The sequence below is a fragment of the Temnothorax longispinosus genome, chromosome 8, assembly GCF_030848805.1.
Source record: "Temnothorax longispinosus isolate EJ_2023e chromosome 8, Tlon_JGU_v1, whole genome shotgun sequence".
NCBI lineage: Eukaryota > Metazoa > Arthropoda > Insecta > Hymenoptera > Formicidae > Temnothorax > Temnothorax longispinosus.
The window spans coordinates 14,259,561-14,277,029 of NC_092365.1; the positions used below are offsets into that span (position 1 = coordinate 14,259,561).

Genomic DNA, 17,469 nt, shown 5'->3' on the forward strand with positions numbered 1-17,469 from the left:
ATTTTACTGCAAATGAACTTAGCCACGCACGACACCGAACGACGATGCATTACTCATAGGTTTGTGCGTGTTGCTCGAAATCCCTAAAAGTTTTTGCACTTAAAACGAGATAAGTAGATTCGTTGGACGTTGGAGAGAGAGAGAGAGAGAGAGAGAGAGAGAGAGAGAGAGAGAGAGAGAGAGAGAGAAAGAGAGAGAGTGAAGATTCTTAGGGCCAATTTCACCAACCACAGTTAGCTTAACCGACGGTTAAAGTTGGTTAAAGTTAGCAGGATTGACCAATAGAAAGCAGGGTGGATTCATTTTTATTGGTCAATTCTGCTAACTTTAATGGAGGATTCACACTGCGTCCGATGTTCGACGTATATACGACGATCCGACATCCAATAAGAAATTTTTGTCTCTAATAATAAATTCTGTTATTGGATGTCGGATCGTCGTACGTCGAACATCGGACGCAATGTGAATCCTCCATAACCATCGGTTATTAGTGCAAAAAGTGCAAGTAACATAAACAGACCTCATGTTGAGTAGTAAGGTAACGATCGAACGTGATTTGCTGAATCGTTTAAATCAATAAGTATGAACCAATCCCGTTCGATTGGTGCTCAGCTGCTCGCGGCTCGCGCTCGGTGAGTACTGGGACTACTGTGATGTTAGATGCATCCGCTCCTTTACGGTTCCCGCGAAGATTCGTATAACCTCTTTTCTTGCTTTTCGCGAGTGTTCCACACCCTTGTCGCTAGGTTAGCGCGTAGCGACATATTTCCTTCTTGTCGTGTGACTTTGCGCGTGCCTGCGCCCTGCGCCTGTCACGTAATAGAAACGTCTCTCGCGGAATAATGAAATCTTTAGATAACGAAAAGATTTGTCGACTTGCGATTTGACAGTTGGCGAGTTCGCCCTTGTCACTGTACGTATATACAAAGTGAGTGCCGTGCCGACCGAACGTTCTGCTTATGAATGCACGCCAAAAGAAATACGCACGATGAGTACCGCCGCGAACGTTGCGCGTGCATTGTGATTGCGGAATATTGACGGACACGGTTAATTATTTTACCCACCGATAACGGATCTGTCTTGGTTATTCGTTGAAAGGAACAAGAAATAGGCTACACGAATGAGACAGATCAATCTTGCATGATCCGCAAGTTCACGTCTGTGCGGTCTGTGTGTCGAGTGATAATCTCGTAGCGTAACGTTTGTTTCTTCTAAACACTTTTAAACGGCCAAAATGTCAAAGAACAAACTCAACTTGACATTACCACCTGGGTCAATAGAACCGGTACCAGAAGCATCGCCGTCGCCACCGGTTCCACCTTTACCTGCCTACCCGGAACCTGCAGAGATGCCCGAGTAAGTCCACGAACGATCCTTCAAGTAGTTTCGAGTAGTTGCTTTACATTTACACTCAAGTGATCTGAATCACTCAGTTATGCGAGTTATGTGAGTATTTTACTCAGGTAAGATATGTTATTTTTTCCTATTTACCTGCTTATTTTGGTGACAAAGCTATCGTATAATAATAGCAGGTCCATAGCCTCACTTTCAATGTTCGAGTCGATTAGATTCATTAAAACACATGGTCTCGATTGTGGATAAAAACTCATTGTCAGTTGAATCTCACTTTCCAGCATGCAAAAAGAACGTGCATTTAACTGAGTTATGACGTCACAAGTGAGAATTATCTGAGTTTTGTTTAATGTAAATGGAAAGCAACCATTATGTTTCACATATGACAATTCTACCTCATCTATACTACAACTTTGATGTAAAAATTAGGCCTGTTCTCTTTAGCTGAACTTCTTGCAAAGTTCATGTTTTCTCTTTTTTTTCTCCAACATGAAAAGAAAAAGAGAAAAAATTACTATACAAGTTTAGCTAAAAAACAGGCCTATTGTCTCAGTGTGTATTCGATCCCGATTAATTTGAAAATGGTTGCCAAATTCTCCATAAACCTATTTATTCTTGACCTGTGTGTACTGCTCTAGTTTGTAAAGTTTCTGTGTATGTATGTACACCGTTACAAAATTATTATCTGCAAGTTTGTGATCTTAATTCTAAGATTATAATTTTTCACAGTGGCATGAGGGATACATTCAACATAGCGGCACTCCAAGAGAGACTGGAGGAGCTGGAAATGGACGAGGAACAAAGGAGACGACTAGAGAGCTTTCTGGGACAGAAACAAAGAGTTGGAGAACTTTGCGGCGAGGACTTTGAAAAATTAAGTGACTTGGGTTCGGGTAATGGTGGTGTTGTTTCGAAAGTCAAACATAAAAAATTTGGTGTTATAATGGCGATGAAGGTAAATGGTCGTATACTTACAGAGTCATAGACATTTGCGATGCACTAGCAATTTTTTTTTTACTTTTCAGCAAATACGCTTGGAAGTGAAGCCACTCATTAAGAAGCAAATAATTAGAGAATTAAAAGTCCTTCACGAATGTAACTTTGCACATATAGTTGGATTTTATGGTGCTTTTTGCAGGTAAACACTTTTAACAGCTATTTATATTTTCAAATATTTCTCGGGACACGTGTATATGTGTGTTGGGGGAGGGCCCTCATAGCTATGTGAATATACATACGTTATCTATTTCAGTGGAGGAGAAATTTGTATATGTATGGAATATATGGATGGTGGATCGTTAGACCAAATAATGAAAAGAGCAGGACGAATTCCAGAATCCATGATAAGTACAATCACGTGTGCTGTAAGTCAGATTTTTTTATTATTGATATAAATAAAGAGAGAAAGAGGATTTCGCACGTAGGATAAATTCTATCGTAATGACACGTACTCTTCCAACTAAGTAATAATAATAATAATAATAAGAAATACTGTAGTCTTGTAACAGTAAATGCTGATCGTCTAATCGTGAATGATAACACGCTCGAGACGTGAGACTCGCGCGTAACGGATAGTTAACGAGTATGTAAATTATTTGACGAACGAACAGTTATCTGCGAGTAACCATTCGCGTCTTCCCTGTGGAATCGCAATGGAAAGAAGGATGTCAATAATACGTTTCTCTTTCCATGATTCCACCTGGAAAGAGACGAATACACAGACGTCTTAATTCGTCGTAGATCCAAAGAAATGCACCGAGCGGCAGGCAAGGCCAGTACCAATAAGCCATCAGTGGCATGGTCTTGAATACGTATTCCGTGCCTGGAACATAGAGCAAGATCCCCGTTAGAATAACTTCGAAAACGAAGGAAAAGTTGACAAACCAGTTGCTCATTCCTTGTTGAAAGATGGAATTGCGCCTGGTCTTGCACATGATCAGATCTATCATTTGCGTTATAACGATAGAAAGGAAGTATCCGCTTTGCGCCTCCATCAAGAGATTCATTCGATTTTCGTAAGTCCACGTTTGGCCCCAGGAATCTTGTAGATCGTTGATGGATGGGTTCTCCCATTCTATTCGCAATCCCAACAGACGATCGGGCATAAAGCCGTTCATCATAAGTACCATGAAGTAAGTGTAAAATCCGGCCAACGACTGCGTCATTCCTATCTGGCCGTAGGTGATGGATATCAGACGCTTGTTGACCAGTTTGTCGTACTGAGGGTTTCTCGGCGCCCGGCGCATTATATCGGACTCTGGCTTCTCGTAGGCGAGAGCGATCGCGGGAACGAGGTCGGTGCCGACGTCTATGCAGATGACCAGTTCGATGACCAACGGTAGGGGAATCGCGAGTAACAGGCCGCTCAACATCGGCAACATCTCCGGCACGCTCGACGTTAACGTGTACGCGATCGATTTCTTCAAGTTGTCGAATATCAGGCGGCCCTCCTCGACACCCGTGACGATCGACGCAAAATTGTCGTCCATGAGTATCATATCCGCGGCGTTCTTGGCAACGTCGGAACCGGCGATCCCCATCGCTACTCCTATGTCGGCCTTCCGCAACGCCGGTGAATCGTTGACACCGTCGCCGGTGACCGCGACGATCTCTCCCAGCCGTTGGCAGCTCTCCACGATTAGCAGCTTTTGCTGCGGCGACGTCCTCGCGAACACGATCTCCTCGTAACGGCGTATAACGTTGTCGAGCTCGCTCGCATCCATGTTCCTCAATTCGGCACCGGTGATGACGATCGCGGCGGCGGTGTCCGGCGGGCTGACCGCTTGTTGCGAGTCGGTCACTTGCGAGTAAGACCTGTCTTGCAGGACTCGCTCGTAACGAATCTCGTGGCCTTCGCTTATGATACCAACTTTCTTGGCGATCGCCATCGCCGTCACCGGATGATCACCCGTCACCATGATCACCTTGATACCGGCGGTGCGGCATTTATGCACCGCCTCGGGCACGCCGGGCCTCGGGGGATCCTGCAGACTTATCAGCCCGACAAATCTGTATCCCTTGACGGGAAAGTTGTAGGACGCGGGCGAGTCGGTGTCGAACTTGTACGTCGGCCCGTAGACGCTGGCGGGCAGATGCAAGTCGCAGTAAGCTAGAACGCGCTCGCCGAGGTAACCCAACTCGGTGCAGGCTCGACGGGATATCGCGTAATCGTTGGCGGCCATCTCCCTCGTCTCTCCGTTCGCCGTCAGGATCGTCGCGCACGTGTCCAGGATCACCTCCGGGGCGCCTTTCAATATCATCGTATAACCGTAGGCGTCCCGGTGTATCGACATCTGATACTTGGTCGTCGAGCTGAAGGGGATCTCGGCGACCTTCGAATGAGCCTCGCGGTACCTCTGCGTCGGATGGATGTGCTCGCAAAACTTGAGGATACCGGTCTCGGACGCGTCACCGATGATCTCGCGCTCCTCGATGGGCGCCAGCATGAAGGATTCGGCGGTAAACTCGGCACGCAGACAGAGAGTAGCGGCACGTAACATGACGCCGAAAGCCGGCTTCTCCAGCAACAGGTCCCTCTCGACGCCAATTCTCTCGCCCGGCGGAAAGTTGTACCTGGTGTGGCCGAACCACAAATTAGACACGGACATCTTGTTCTGCGTGAGCGTGCCCGTCTTGTCGGAGCAGATGGCCGACGTCGAGCCTAGAGTCTCAACCGCCTCCAGATTCTTCACCAGGCAGTTCTTACTCGCCATCTTCTGGGCGGTCAGCGTCAAGACTGTCGTCACGGTCACCAGCAGCACCTCGGGCACATTGGCGATAACTATGCCGAGCAGATAGGTAAACGCTCGCACGAGATTCGGTTCGAGCAGCAGCGACAGGCCGAAAAACCCCAGGCCGCACAGAACCGCCACGATCGTGATGATCTCGACGAAATGCCTGATCTCCTTAGCGATTGGCGTCTCGATCTTGGTGAGCTGCGACGTGAGACCGGCCAGACGGCCTATCATGGTGCGATCGCCCGTGGCGATCACGATCCCTTTGCCGTCACCCGCCACCGCGAACGACGTGGAAAAGGCCACGTTGGCGGACTCGAGGGGATTTCTGTCGGTGGGATAATCGGTGCGCGCCACCGGCTCGCTCTCGCCGGTGATGCTCGAGTTCTCGACCCTGAGCCCGCGGCACTCGGTTATCCTGATGTCGGCCGGAATCTTGTCGCCCATACGTATTTCCACCAGGTCGCCCAGAACCAGCTCCTCCGTGCCGAGGCGCAGTTTCACCCCGTCACGGATCACGGTGGCAAAGGTGGGCACCATCTTCTCGAAGGACTCCATCACCTTGATATTCTTGCTCTCCTGTATGTACGCAAATACCCCCGAGGTGATGCATATCGAAACGATGATTATGCCTAGCCATGCGATGCCAGTGTCGATCTCGTGCATCAAATGAGTGACGCCGTACAGGACGAAGCATAGAATCGCGCAGACCCAGAGCAACGAGGCGAATCCGTGGAACATGCACTTGAGGAATTTGACGTATTCCGGCGTGACCTTGGGCGGTGACATTGCGTTCGGTCCATCTCGTTCCATGATTTTGCGCGCCTGCTCCCTTGTCAGGCCCGTTTCCGCGTTCGTGCCTAATCTTTCGTACAAAGTCTCCAAAGCTATTACGTGGTCGACGGTCTCCAATTCCTGATGCAGCTCTTGTATCTCCTGTTCGGTCAACTTCCTCTTGTGCAGGTGTATGGTGGACGCGCGATTCGATTGATGCGGTATAGAAGATACGCGAGTCGGCTGCTGTGCCGTTTGCTGCGCCTTCAAAGTGCTCTGCATTTCTTTAACGCGATAAACATTTTCAATGTCGAGACTTGATGATACTTGGTGCAAAAAAAAGGAAAAAGAAATATACCTCTCTTTCTCTTCTTCTTCTTTTTCTTCTTTTCTTCCTCTTCTTCTTCGCCTCCTCCTCCTCCTCCTCCTCCTCGATGACGATTCGCGAAATGACAATCCGCGTTAGATCATCTCATTACCAACTTGTCCGAGAATATATACTAGCTTTGTATACTTTGTTCGCTTGTTTGCGATAAACTATCGTTTCTCCTTTACAGGTTTTAAAAGGTTTAACCTACTTGCGAGATAAGCATGCCATAATGCACCGGGACGTAAAACCAAGCAACATCTTGGTGAATAGCGCGGGCGAGATCAAACTCTGCGACTTTGGCGTTTCTGGACAACTGATTGATTCGATGGCTCATTCGTTCGTCGGCACACGAAGTTACATGTCGGTAAGCCACGGCATGGGTGTATGCTCGTGATATTGCGCGTCGAGATTAATATCGAGCGTTTCTTTTTTTTTTCTTCTTTTTTTTACAGCCAGAAAGACTCCAGGGATCACATTACTCGGTGCAGAGCGATATTTGGTCGCTTGGACTGTCACTCGTGGAAATGGCAATTGGAATGTATCCTATACCACCACCGGATGATAAGCTTCTAGCCTCGATATTCGGTTCAGAATGGGTGCAACACGCCGGGGAGAATCCGGCTGACCGTCAGGTCAACGAGTCCACGCCGTCAACGAAAGGTTGTTAGTACTCACTCGATTTACGATGCATTGTCGCATCGTCATTGTTGTGTGTTTTCGAATGTTAATCGATGCGATTCTTTATCGCGTAGGCACGCACGCTCCCAAGCCCTTGGCGGTATTCGAACTGTTGGAACTGATAGTCAATGAACCACCGCCGAGACTGCCATCCGGATTATTCAGCAACGCTTTTATAGATTTCACCGATCGGTGCTTAAAGAGAAACCCAAACGACAGGGCAGACTTGAAAACGTTGACGGTATGTCCCTCTGTTTCTCGTATAAAAACGTTTGACGGTTGGAAAACAGTTTGACGAAAGGAGAAACGTCATCCAACGTGTGTTTTAGAATCACGAGTGGATAAAGAAAGCCGAGTCGGAGAACGTAGACCTCGCTGGATGGGTGTGTCGCACGCTGAACCTGCAACCGTCTACGCCAACGCATTTGTCGACTGTGCAGTCTTGAATAAATGTAACTCTTACATACTTGACTACGTATATTCGCGTTCAGTACTCCTAAGTTACGTCTCGGTTCATTTAGGTTTTCATTCGGCCAGACGGTGGCGTATATCCCTTACGTCTTCTTTCCTATCGCGCTCGCGCGATATCTTTTTTACAAAATTAATATAGACCTACCAATACTTTTGGTAGATGTGCCAGATCTGTGGACCGTAGATCAGATCAACACGCGGTATCGCTGTTCACTCTTGAGCATTACGCGAATGATTACTGGAGAGGATTTAGTTACAAAGGCAGTCGTAAGGAATCCAATTGATACCACGTTGTCATGTATCTCGGCTACTTTCTTGGTTTTACAGGGAGAAACGACTACGTGTTGTAATATGTGTAATAATAATCTGTCAAGTATCACCGTGATGTATAAGTGAACTTATGTACTTGTCTTGCGAATTGATTCTTGCGGGTCGGATCAGTCACGTTTCGCTCGGACTTTGCTCGTCCAAGTAATTTGTACGCAGCACGCCACTGTGCCAAATATTAATTTCGTAAGATTCACTTTACGTGTTCGTCTTATGCTTCTGTTGAAAGTATGTAAGATAACAAATTGCAATATAAGTTTATTATTAGATTCATGGGCAAATTATGTTCCCCGTGATATGATATTAGGATGCGCGAATGAGCATTAAACTTACGAACGTCGTTTGAAAAAATTAATTAGATCGAGTTACTTGTATAAGATTTGTACCTGACATCCATAGAAACGTTATTTACACGATCAAAAATTTCATTCTTGATCACGTTAAACCGTTGTTTTTATATCGATGCATGACTTGATTAAACACGGTTGCAATCTTTATTTTCACTCACTCATTCATACACGTGCGCGTGTGTGCGTGCCCCATACATACACGCGTTCGCGCGCGCGTTTTTTACATTGTAGTGATCATTTTAAAAAGAGGCAACCTAGAGAAAATATTTTGATAATATAATTCGAAAGTCCTTGGAATTAACTCGCTTGCGAATTTATCAACATTAATGTATCAACTTACATTTATTAGACTCTTGTATACATTTAAGATGTAAAAAAGATCAATTCTGTCATCGCATAATAATCAATCTTTCAGTACATTGGCAAACGTACAAAGTAGAAAGAAACTTATCTGATTTTTCACATAATCGCGATTTGCATTACGAATGATGAAATACTTTGTAACACGATTTGAGCTATTTACATACTCGATAGGATTTAGAATATTTCATTACAAATTTTTTTGCTGCAAAGTATACGTGCATACAGTGGGTGATATTTTCGATTCCTTCCTAGTGCTAAATGTCCGATAAAGACTGGATTTATTATCGGTATTTTATATTAATTTAAAATTATAAAATGCATGATAGTAATAGAGCGAAGTATCTCACCTTTTCATTTTGTTGATGAATAATGAAAATAAAATATACATATGTGTGCGTGTGCGTGCGTGCGTACGTGTGTGTGCATACACATGATTCAACTGTAACAAAAAAATTGACCTTCTGCGCATCCAATTGCATGTCAAATCTTATTGTGCAATTTTTATAAATGTATTTTGAGAAACATCTTGCCATTTTATGGTCAACATGAAATTCACGAATATTTGCAAAATTAAATGCTAATAGTTCTCTTTATTTCATTGTCTCATCTTTATCAGTATGCTTCATTAAATGTAAATTGCTGCAATTTTCCGGTAATTTAAACAGAAATTTTATCATGTAACGCTTAATCAATGATTACATTATTATTGATATAAAAGTTGACAAACGAGACATATTTCAGCAGTGAAAATGCATAAACAATGCAATAGGATCATTGTGGGAAATACGAATAGATTGCGAATAGTATTATGATGGTACCGATTTATCGTTCGTTGAAATGTCTTGTGCTGAATATATTTTGCAGATGTAATCTACAAGTTAGTCTCATATCGCATGTAATAACTGTTTAAGTCTAAGTCACAAGTTGACTTAAAATTAATCACCGGATTGAAGTATTACGAGTGTCTGTATGTGTACACACACACGCGCGCGCGCGAGAGAGTATATATAACTTGTGTGTATATATATGCCGTGAGATACTTCTCCATGTGTGTATATGTATGAGAGCGTAAGACACTCAAGAATTAAAGTCATATTACGTTTATATCGCGATCAATGGCAACACAATAATAGTAAAGACAAACGCATATAATGCATACATTGTTGTAAAATGGTTTCCATTATCTACCATAGGAAGACAATACACACGATTGAAAGATATCCGCGCGAAAAGATCGTGTCGTAAAATGTATGGAAATGCCAATATAATTTAGCAATTTTATCAAGCGATGATTCATAATTTTGCGCAAAGTTCGTAATTCCTAGCACTTATTAAAATATGTGCACATTCCTTGTTGCATATATGTGCATAATAATTGCAGTTGTATTGATTCATTGTCTAAACGTTATTAATTATAAATACAATAAAATCATCAATGTTGTAATTCTACGCTAGATATCTAAAAAACCCAAGTGCGGATAATGATGATATATCAAGAGAGTGGAGAAAATGGAACGATAAAACAGACTTCTCTGATAGAACAGATAAAGCAGGTATGTATGATCACAGACTGGTACGAATTTATGGTAGATGAAGATGAACTTACGTTTGCTTTATTTTATTGCACTTTATTATCGCGTAATACTTGATATAATAAATATATACATGTTTATCGTGGCTACGTGTACGTGTGAGTGGGTGTGGATGTGCGCGCGTGTGTATTCATGTAATTGTTTGATTGTAGCATTATATTCGTGGGAATAAGTATCTCTAAAGTCAATGGTCATGTAATATAGGACAGCATGTAACAAGACATACGAAATCTTAGGAACCTCAATGACGGTAAGACTAATCGTAGAAAAAAATCGGTTAGAAAATTGTGATATAGACGAGTGTTAATAATCGGAATAATGATCTAATTCATCAGGTTCTCTACAGTATATATCATCTTCCGAATAGTCCGTATAATCTGAATATTCTATGTAATCGGAATATTCTGTATAATCTGAATCTCCATCGTACCAAGAATCCAGCTCATCCACGAGACACGTATTAGACACGCTACCAATATCAGACAAATCGACGTGAACTATATGCAATAGCGGAGGCAGTCTCTCTTGACCTATTTCTTTCTTAGTGAGAATTGCTGTTCCCCCAACGATCATCTTCAACATGACGTTATTAGTTCGACTGTTACAAACGTCTTTAGCCACCTCAAGAGTGGGGTCCTTAATATTCCTACATCCGGAGAGATCTAACAATTGTAATTCGGGCGAGGATTGGATGAGCGTTGTCATGCCCCGATCGCTAAATAGACATCTTCGGCACTCCAATTCTTTTAAGCCACACACGTTTTTCAAGCCATCGTCAGTAATTTGATGCATATAACTGACGATTAATTTTTCTAGTCTTACTAACGTAGCAATAGCCGTTAATCCGACATCGCTCACGTTGGAACAACCTGTTGGATATGGAAGGATAATTTTAAAATAGGATTTAAAAAGTGGCAAATATATATATATATATATATATATATATATATGTGTATATATATATATATATATATATATATATATATATATATATATATATACATATACACACACACACACAATTGTAATTTACCTGTAATGTCTACGTTGGTAAGCTGCTGACAATGTTGTACTAAATCGGTAAGGAAATCGTCCGATATCTTAGGATTGTACGTGATTTTTAAAACTTGCAGATTGACAAGGTGAATTAAATACAACATATCCGCCGTTTGTGCGGAGGGAAAGTCTCCGTCGAGCTCCAATGTTCTTAAACTTTTACAATGCTGACCGACAACTTCCAATGTGTGTTTAGCTATACCGATACATTCGTTTATCGCGAGATGGTTCAAATTTTCGAGCTCCTTTAGTGCCTGTGTATGTACGTGACAATATCGATGTATCATTCCGATCGAAAAGCGAAAAGTGAAGAGTGAAAAAAAGTAAACAACAATCTATTTACCATTGAAAGGTGAGTGTCCTGAAGATAGTCGCAACGGTCCAATATAATTGTATGCATAGTTTGCGCTGGCAAGCATAATAAGCATTTGCCCAAAATGTTATTTCTAGTTATCGCGAGATATTCCAAGTTTTGATTTAGCTTAAAGAGACACTTTAACTCGTTATCACAACTATATGTAGATGGTCCTAAATTAAACTTGGTTATGTTTCTACAATTATTTGCTAATGTTCGTATACCTGACGCGCAAACTGTCAGTGCGGTAACGTCGATATTCGTAAGATTAGGGCAAAGTTTCCCGATAACGGTCAACGTGCTTTGGCTTAAATAATGAATCGGGTCATTTAGCTTTATTCGCGTTAAGAATCTGCCACATTTAAGTAATATTTTGCGAAGTAAAGCCGTACGGATGGTATGGGTGTACGTGAAACCCCACGTAGATGGCGAGAGATCCAATGTCTTAATCATATGCCAGGAATCTTGGCTTAAATCTCTCCAGCGCTTGCAAACTGTAAATAAATATAGTAAGGGGATAATGTACAAGGTCGCGATATGTATAAAATCTTCAACACACCATGCGTTTGAATAAGATACTCGCCTATCTCTATGCGGACTCTATCTATAATTGGCAAAAACAGGAAGATATGTCTCAAGCAATCGTCATTCAGCATATGGATGGATACATTTTCGGTGTCATTTTGCAGATACTTGTGAACGTATTGTTCCGTGCTGAGCTTTCTTTCGCAAGTTTTGGTCGAGTCTTTTCCCATCGTATACAATCTCTGCTCCGTACTGTCAGGTTGATGCCAAGAATCTGCGGCCATCACCCTTAAATCTCTGTTGTGCAATCTTATGCGCTTCCTACTCCCGTCTTGCATCGCTCTACAAACAATTGGTTACAAACAATCATTGTTTGTCAGTAATTTGAGTAGTGTAGCCGTAGCCTCCTTTTGAAACTTACGTCACTGCATCTGCCACTTTAGTAAACGTGACAAACGCATAGTTACTTTTCCCCTGATTTCTACGCAAGTAGCAACTCTCGACGTTTCCATACATAGAAAAGTATGTGCGTAAATCCTTGAAAGTTGTCTGGAATAAAATTTGTCAGACAAACAAACAGATAGACGGATAGTCAGACAAATATAATGGAATTATATAACATTTATGGCATAAAAATTGAGAGAAACAAAGACAAGATACAAACCCTTTCAGCCAAATTGCTGACGAATAATTTTCGTATCGGTACGCCGTCAACCATTTCCGAACGTAGGCAATCTGAGCGAAAGGACAGACACAAGACAGACGTAATTCAGCCGTCAAGTTTTCGTTGAAGATTAAACGAATATAAATATATAAATACAAACGTAAATCTAAAATTCAGGCAGCTTACCGTCCGACACGACTACGCTTATGTGATGAAGCATTTCGGCATAATCAAATTCTAAAGTATCGTCCATCGTTGATTTCTATCTCGCAAACACTTTGTTCTTTATATCTTTGCTACCTCAATTTTGCATATAGCTCTCTTCAATGATTTTATTTTCTTCTATTTCTTTTTTGCACCGATATGCACGAGAACCAACGAAACGACCGTGCAAATGTGACTGTGACCCCATCGACTCTCGGGACAGTCGGGGTCGGGACTCGGGACAGTCGGGACCGCGACCGGGGTCCGGGACGGGACGGGAGGGGAGAACCTTCGCACGACAGAGAGCGACAGAGAGCTGAGAGACGCGCCAGACGGAGACACAGTGACAGTAAACAGATATATGTATAACACAAGCCTAGTTTCCACTGAGTCTTCAATTCGCGATCCTGCACTGGTTTCATTAGAGTCTAGCCATAAGGCGATATCGTCAAAATCCTGCGATAGAGAGAAAGAGAAAGCGTATCTTTCTCTTTCTGCAACCCAATCATGTGCAGTTGCTGTCAATAGGTCTGTTCTTTTTAGTTAAAGTTCATCTTTTCTTTTTTTCTCTCCAACGTGAAAAGAAAATGTTCATTTTTTATTAACGAGATGAATCTTCAGATAGAAAAATGATAGACTGATGTATCATCATTTAACAACATTTGACGAAAAGAAATTTCTGAAAAGCATCAGTTTGCGTGATTTACAGTGATTTACGGTGAGAAATAATTTTACAAAATTTTCGTATAACCATGAACTATATATCGACATATGTAAAATTCATTAACTACGTGATATTTGTTAACGCTGTATGTACAGAGATTAAAGATTTGTTTAAGAATAAAAAATATGCACAATTAAATTTAAATTTACAATTGTATCATTTTTTTCCGAGTAAAACGATTACGTACTTTCCGATTGTAGAGAATTATACTTTTTCCATTTTTCTGTAAATTCTAATACTTTTACTCTTTGTTCCTCAAAACTTTGTTTTTTTGGTTTGCGCCACAGGTTGTGATCCAAATCCAGCATCCCTCCTATTATTTCCTTAAAAAAATAAATAAAAAAAGCATCAGTTTACGTTAAAAACTGAAAAGTCTTGGAGTGAATAATTTTAATATAATACGTAGTGAGTATGTCTCACCTTGGCAAAATTCCGCGGAAACATTTCCTCATCCTCGATCACATGAGCATAACCAGGATGCGAAGCAAATTCTACCATAAAATATGATAAACCATTCGGTATGGCGTGGCGTATACCTTTACATGTTAGTTCGACAATTTTCTTATTGATGGACCATTCAATTTCGCATTCCAATAAAGCTTTCTGTAAAAGAAAGAAGCTAACTATATTAAAGTTTAAAGATTAACAATATGAATCTTATATTGTAACGCAATAATTTGCTTACCTTAAAATATATCGGTGCCAACTCGCCAATCTCTTTCGGTAAGGGAATACATTCTAATTGCATATGTGAAAATTTACAACGTCTTTTATACACTTCAAAGAATATCGGATAGAGATCTTCTTTCGTAAACATCTTTATTAATTTTCTTTTCAATTCCTGTAAAAATGTGTGTATCATGCACGTTCATGTCATTGTGTAGAATAATAGACGGTGGTACTGATGTGAAACTAATTATATATATATACAATCACCTTCAACCTATCCCATACATCTTCGTCTAGTTGCAACTGACACGCCACGTGTTGTACAGGAGTCAATATACAATGACCACTACTCAAGGAGGTACAAGCGGGCAGGCTTAAGCAAATCACAGAGTCCATTGCAACGACCATGTGCTTCAACATATTTTTCGAATCAAGGCACCACCAACACGTGTCCATACATTTAGATAAATCTTTGTGCTCTTTAATCGCCTGTGTACGATCCAACTTGTCTTGTCTCGCTTCCAAATCCGTTTGTATAATTTGTCGCTCAAATATATCATCCATGTGATCCATGCTCTGCAAAAGGAGATATTATTTTCGATATTATTTTCAATATTCATTCAACGCGTTCGAGTTCACTCAATCGACTTACTCTAGAAGCGAGTTTAGTGAAAATTGCTTCGTCTTCATTCGTGGACCTTCCTTTCTCTCGTTGAAACTGCCAAATAAAAATTTGCGTTACACGTGCGCGCGTTACAATCATTTGAGACTTTTCGAGACTAATCGTTTCGAAACCATTACTCACCATTTCTCGTAAGGAATATTTATCATCGTCTATGAAATGGCGCACTCTCTCACCAGAGATATGTGTCTCGATAGTTTTCTTCTTTCCGTAATTTTCTCGCTTAGATTGACTTCTAGGTTGTATCGGTCTTGCGGTACCTAATATGCATATAATTTCCATGTAATTTCAATGTGAGCGTGATTCATTTTCACACGTATTTGAAACGAAAGAAAAATGCGCGTACCTTTTGCATCGGTTCTCGTGAGAATTACATTATCCTCCTGCGCATTGGTACTGCATGATGCAACGTGCTTTCTCGCGTGCTCTAATTGGATTTTAAGGTGAGCTGCTAATTCCTAGATAAATAAATCCATTCCAATAAGTACTTAAAAACGTAAGATTGAAACAAGTTAAAAGTGACTAACAAGATTTAATAAAACAGGAAGCATACATCATCGCCCATTAATTCAGCTTTAATAATTCTTGCTCCTAATTTGTTCATTTCCGCTTCGGTCAAAACAATGCTTTTTCCCTCATCCATGTCATTTGTGCTGTTAATGTTCCCTAAATCGACTTCTTTCGGCTCGGATGCAGGTAACTCGATAACTTGACGTTCTTTATCTTTTTTCCAATTTTTCATACGACTACTGGCGGGCATAGTCCGTTGATAATAATCGTCGTTATCTTTGGGTCTTTGATAAGTTTGTTTTAACTCTGCGCGACGTTGGGACGAGTAGTCAGATGTTGTGTGTTTTTCAACACGGTCTCTACTTTTAGATCTCGATCTCGAATGCTTTCTCATTCTCAGACCGGAAATTCTATAGGAATCTTCATTGTTTCTGTCATTGTGTGACCTTTTGCGATACAGTTTATTCCGTTCGGCACTGGACACTCTTTCTGCTTCGGTTATCATCGTTCGTATAGTTTCTAGGGACTAAGAAAAACAGCTTTATTTCTATCATTAATAAAATTAATGTAGCATTTCGTACAACGTGTTATCTCTCAATTAACTTACACCCCAACGTTCAGCAGCCACTTCCTCTAGACATTTACCATCTCGAACAGCTTGTTCCTCGGCACGCCGAAGACTCTTTTTTAGCCACGTTGCATCGAAAATCTTGGGATTGTCAGGTTTTCCTGGATTCCTTCGGGGTAACCCATCACCTCCATCTTTCCAGTATGGATTCAATTCTCTGTCACTTTGCCCTGGTTCATTTGGAAGAATCTCAGCCTTGCCTTCCTTCGTTATGTCTGATCCTTGTGGTTTTGCACTGATGGGCTTTGATAAATATGGAACAAAACTTTCCACATTCATCCATTCGTCTCTTTTAATCTGATTTTCTTGTACCTTACGATCAGCAAGATTTTCAATAGTACACGACGAGACTTGTCCTCCATCATTTCTCTCTACCCATTCAAATTCATCGCCGTCGTCGTTTTCCTAAAAATATTTCATAAAAATTTTATATCGTATCGTACAGTTGTATAAATGTTAACTAAGAATTGTAAAATCTTTGATATTCACGCTGCTTGAGGATGAGCATTTTCTCTTTTTCTCACGCTTCTTGTTTTCCTTTTTATTAACTTTTCTCTTTTTAGATTTCGACTTTTTGCTTGATTTCCTGTGCACAACGGAGCCGATATCTTCATTCTTGTATTTGACTTTGTCAATTTGTGTTTTACAAGTATCTACGCGATCCTGTAAAAAAATACAACTAGTAATGCACAGAATTTATACAGAATACAGAAATGATACAGCGTTTATATACAGAACGAAATAAAGTAGCAAATAAGACGTACCATAACCGTGTGCTCGCCCTAGCAAACTGCTATGTTTGAGAAATTCGGTATTTCAGTCTTTTAATAATTCTTTGGGATCGTTTTTTAATAATTCTCTTAAATTCTTGAATCAACAGATTTTTATATATCTCGTTATGTGTTGTTATGTATGTATATCGACTCAAAAACTTGTTCACACAGGCTGTGTTGTGTTGTGCATCTCCATACACTATGTAATGATGGGTTTTCATGGGCAGTGAAATGCTGCTCGCTGCCGCTGCTGCGCCCTGCAGTGCGATTCTGTAACTCGTTATGCGTCGTTATGTGCTCATAACGACAGTTGCGCAGCTTTTTTCTTATATAGTATACCTGCAGTGCGATTCTGTAACTCGTTATGCTGTCGTTATGTGTTTATAACGACAGTTGCGCAGGTATACTATATAAGAAAAAAGCTGCGCAACTGTCGTTATGAGCACATAACGACGCATAACGAGTTACAGAATCGCACTGCTGCGCAACTGTCGTTATAAACACATAACGACAGCATAACGAGTTACAGAATCGCACTGCTGCAGTGCGATTCTGTAACTCGTTATGCTGTCGTTATGTGTTTATAACGACAGTTGCGCAGGTATACTATATAAGAAAAAAGCTGCGCAACTGTCGTTATGAGCACATAACGACGCATAACGAGTTA

The 17,469-nt window shown here is 41.3% G+C and overlaps 4 protein-coding genes across 6 annotated transcripts; 1 reads left to right on the forward strand and 3 right to left on the reverse strand.

Moving 5' to 3' along the window:
• Positions 1-530: 530 nt before the first annotated feature.
• Positions 531-9,989, forward strand: Dsor1 (mitogen-activated protein kinase kinase 1). 3 transcript variants are annotated; one of them, XM_071785834.1, is made up of 9 exons: positions 531-1,356; positions 2,083-2,308; positions 2,379-2,491; positions 2,606-2,717; positions 6,419-6,595; positions 6,684-6,894; positions 6,984-7,150; positions 7,239-7,361; positions 9,876-9,989. In XM_071785834.1, exons 1-8 carry the CDS (start codon positions 1,235-1,237, stop codon positions 7,353-7,355), a joined length of 1,245 nt encoding a protein of 414 aa, XP_071641935.1. In that variant the 5' UTR covers positions 531-1,234; the 3' UTR covers positions 7,356-7,361; positions 9,876-9,989. The 3 variants fall into 3 exon arrangements, with proteins under 3 accessions (XP_071641935.1, XP_071641934.1, XP_071641936.1); XM_071785833.1 differs by lacking the exon at positions 9,876-9,989 and having other exon boundaries at positions 534-1,356; positions 7,239-9,856; XM_071785835.1 differs by lacking the exon at positions 9,876-9,989 and having other exon boundaries at positions 535-1,356; positions 6,684-6,891; positions 7,239-9,856.
• On the reverse strand, positions 2,724-6,143 carry LOC139817585 (sodium/potassium-transporting ATPase subunit alpha). Its single transcript, XM_071785791.1, has one exon. It carries the CDS (start codon positions 6,141-6,143, stop codon positions 3,021-3,023), a length of 3,123 nt encoding a protein of 1,040 aa, XP_071641892.1. The 3' UTR covers positions 2,724-3,020.
• Positions 9,990-10,017: 28 nt separating the features above from the next.
• LOC139817592 (putative RNA-binding protein EEED8.10) lies at positions 10,018-12,941 on the reverse strand. Its single transcript, XM_071785816.1, has 7 exons — positions 12,799-12,941; positions 12,613-12,683; positions 12,370-12,497; positions 12,007-12,290; positions 11,412-11,917; positions 11,046-11,322; positions 10,018-10,881 (listed from the first exon to the last, which is right to left on the reverse strand). Exons 1-7 carry the CDS (start codon positions 12,863-12,865, stop codon positions 10,316-10,318), a joined length of 1,899 nt encoding a protein of 632 aa, XP_071641917.1. The 5' UTR covers positions 12,866-12,941; the 3' UTR covers positions 10,018-10,315.
• Positions 12,942-13,393: 452 nt separating this feature from the next.
• On the reverse strand, positions 13,394-17,014 carry LOC139817590 (CWF19-like protein 2). The gene is made up of 12 exons (XM_071785810.1): positions 16,794-17,014; positions 16,519-16,692; positions 16,009-16,434; positions 15,445-15,927; positions 15,238-15,349; positions 15,015-15,151; positions 14,862-14,927; positions 14,477-14,785; positions 14,226-14,381; positions 13,961-14,143; positions 13,728-13,863; positions 13,394-13,495 (listed from the first exon to the last, which is right to left on the reverse strand). Exons 1-12 carry the CDS (start codon positions 16,794-16,796, stop codon positions 13,434-13,436), a joined length of 2,247 nt encoding a protein of 748 aa, XP_071641911.1. The 5' UTR covers positions 16,797-17,014; the 3' UTR covers positions 13,394-13,433.
• Between the last annotated feature and the right edge of the window lie 455 nt (positions 17,015-17,469).

Bases quoted from the DNA above. Each gene is read 5' to 3' on its own strand.
- LOC139817585 (XM_071785791.1), bottom strand. From the start codon at position 6,143: ATGCAGAGCACTTTGAAGGCGCAGCAAACGGCACAGCAGCCGACTCGC.
- Dsor1 (XM_071785834.1), top strand. From the start codon at position 1,235: ATGTCAAAGAACAAACTCAACTTGACATTACCACCTGGGTCAATAGAA. The intron at 1,357-2,082 runs GTAAGTCCACGA...AATTTTTCACAG, and splicing joins GAACCTGCAGAGATGCCCGA to TGGCATGAGGGATACATTCA. The intron at 6,596-6,683 runs GTAAGCCACGGC...TTTTTTTTACAG, and splicing joins GCACACGAAGTTACATGTCG to CCAGAAAGACTCCAGGGATC.
- LOC139817590 (XM_071785810.1), bottom strand. The intron at 16,435-16,518 runs GTGAATATCAAA...AAATATTTTTAG, and splicing joins AATGCTCATCCTCAAGCAGC to GAAAACGACGACGGCGATGA. The intron at 13,496-13,727 runs GTACGTAATCGT...GATGCTTTTCAG, and splicing joins TAATTCTCTACAATCGGAAA to AAATTTCTTTTCGTCAAATG.
- LOC139817592 (XM_071785816.1), bottom strand. From the start codon at position 12,865: ATGGACGATACTTTAGAATTTGATTATGCCGAAATGCTTCATCACATA. The intron at 12,684-12,798 runs GTAAGCTGCCTG...CCTTTCGCTCAG, and splicing joins AAGCGTAGTCGTGTCGGACG to ATTGCCTACGTTCGGAAATG. The intron at 10,882-11,045 runs GTAAATTACAAT...CATATCCAACAG, and splicing joins TACCAACGTAGACATTACAG to GTTGTTCCAACGTGAGCGAT.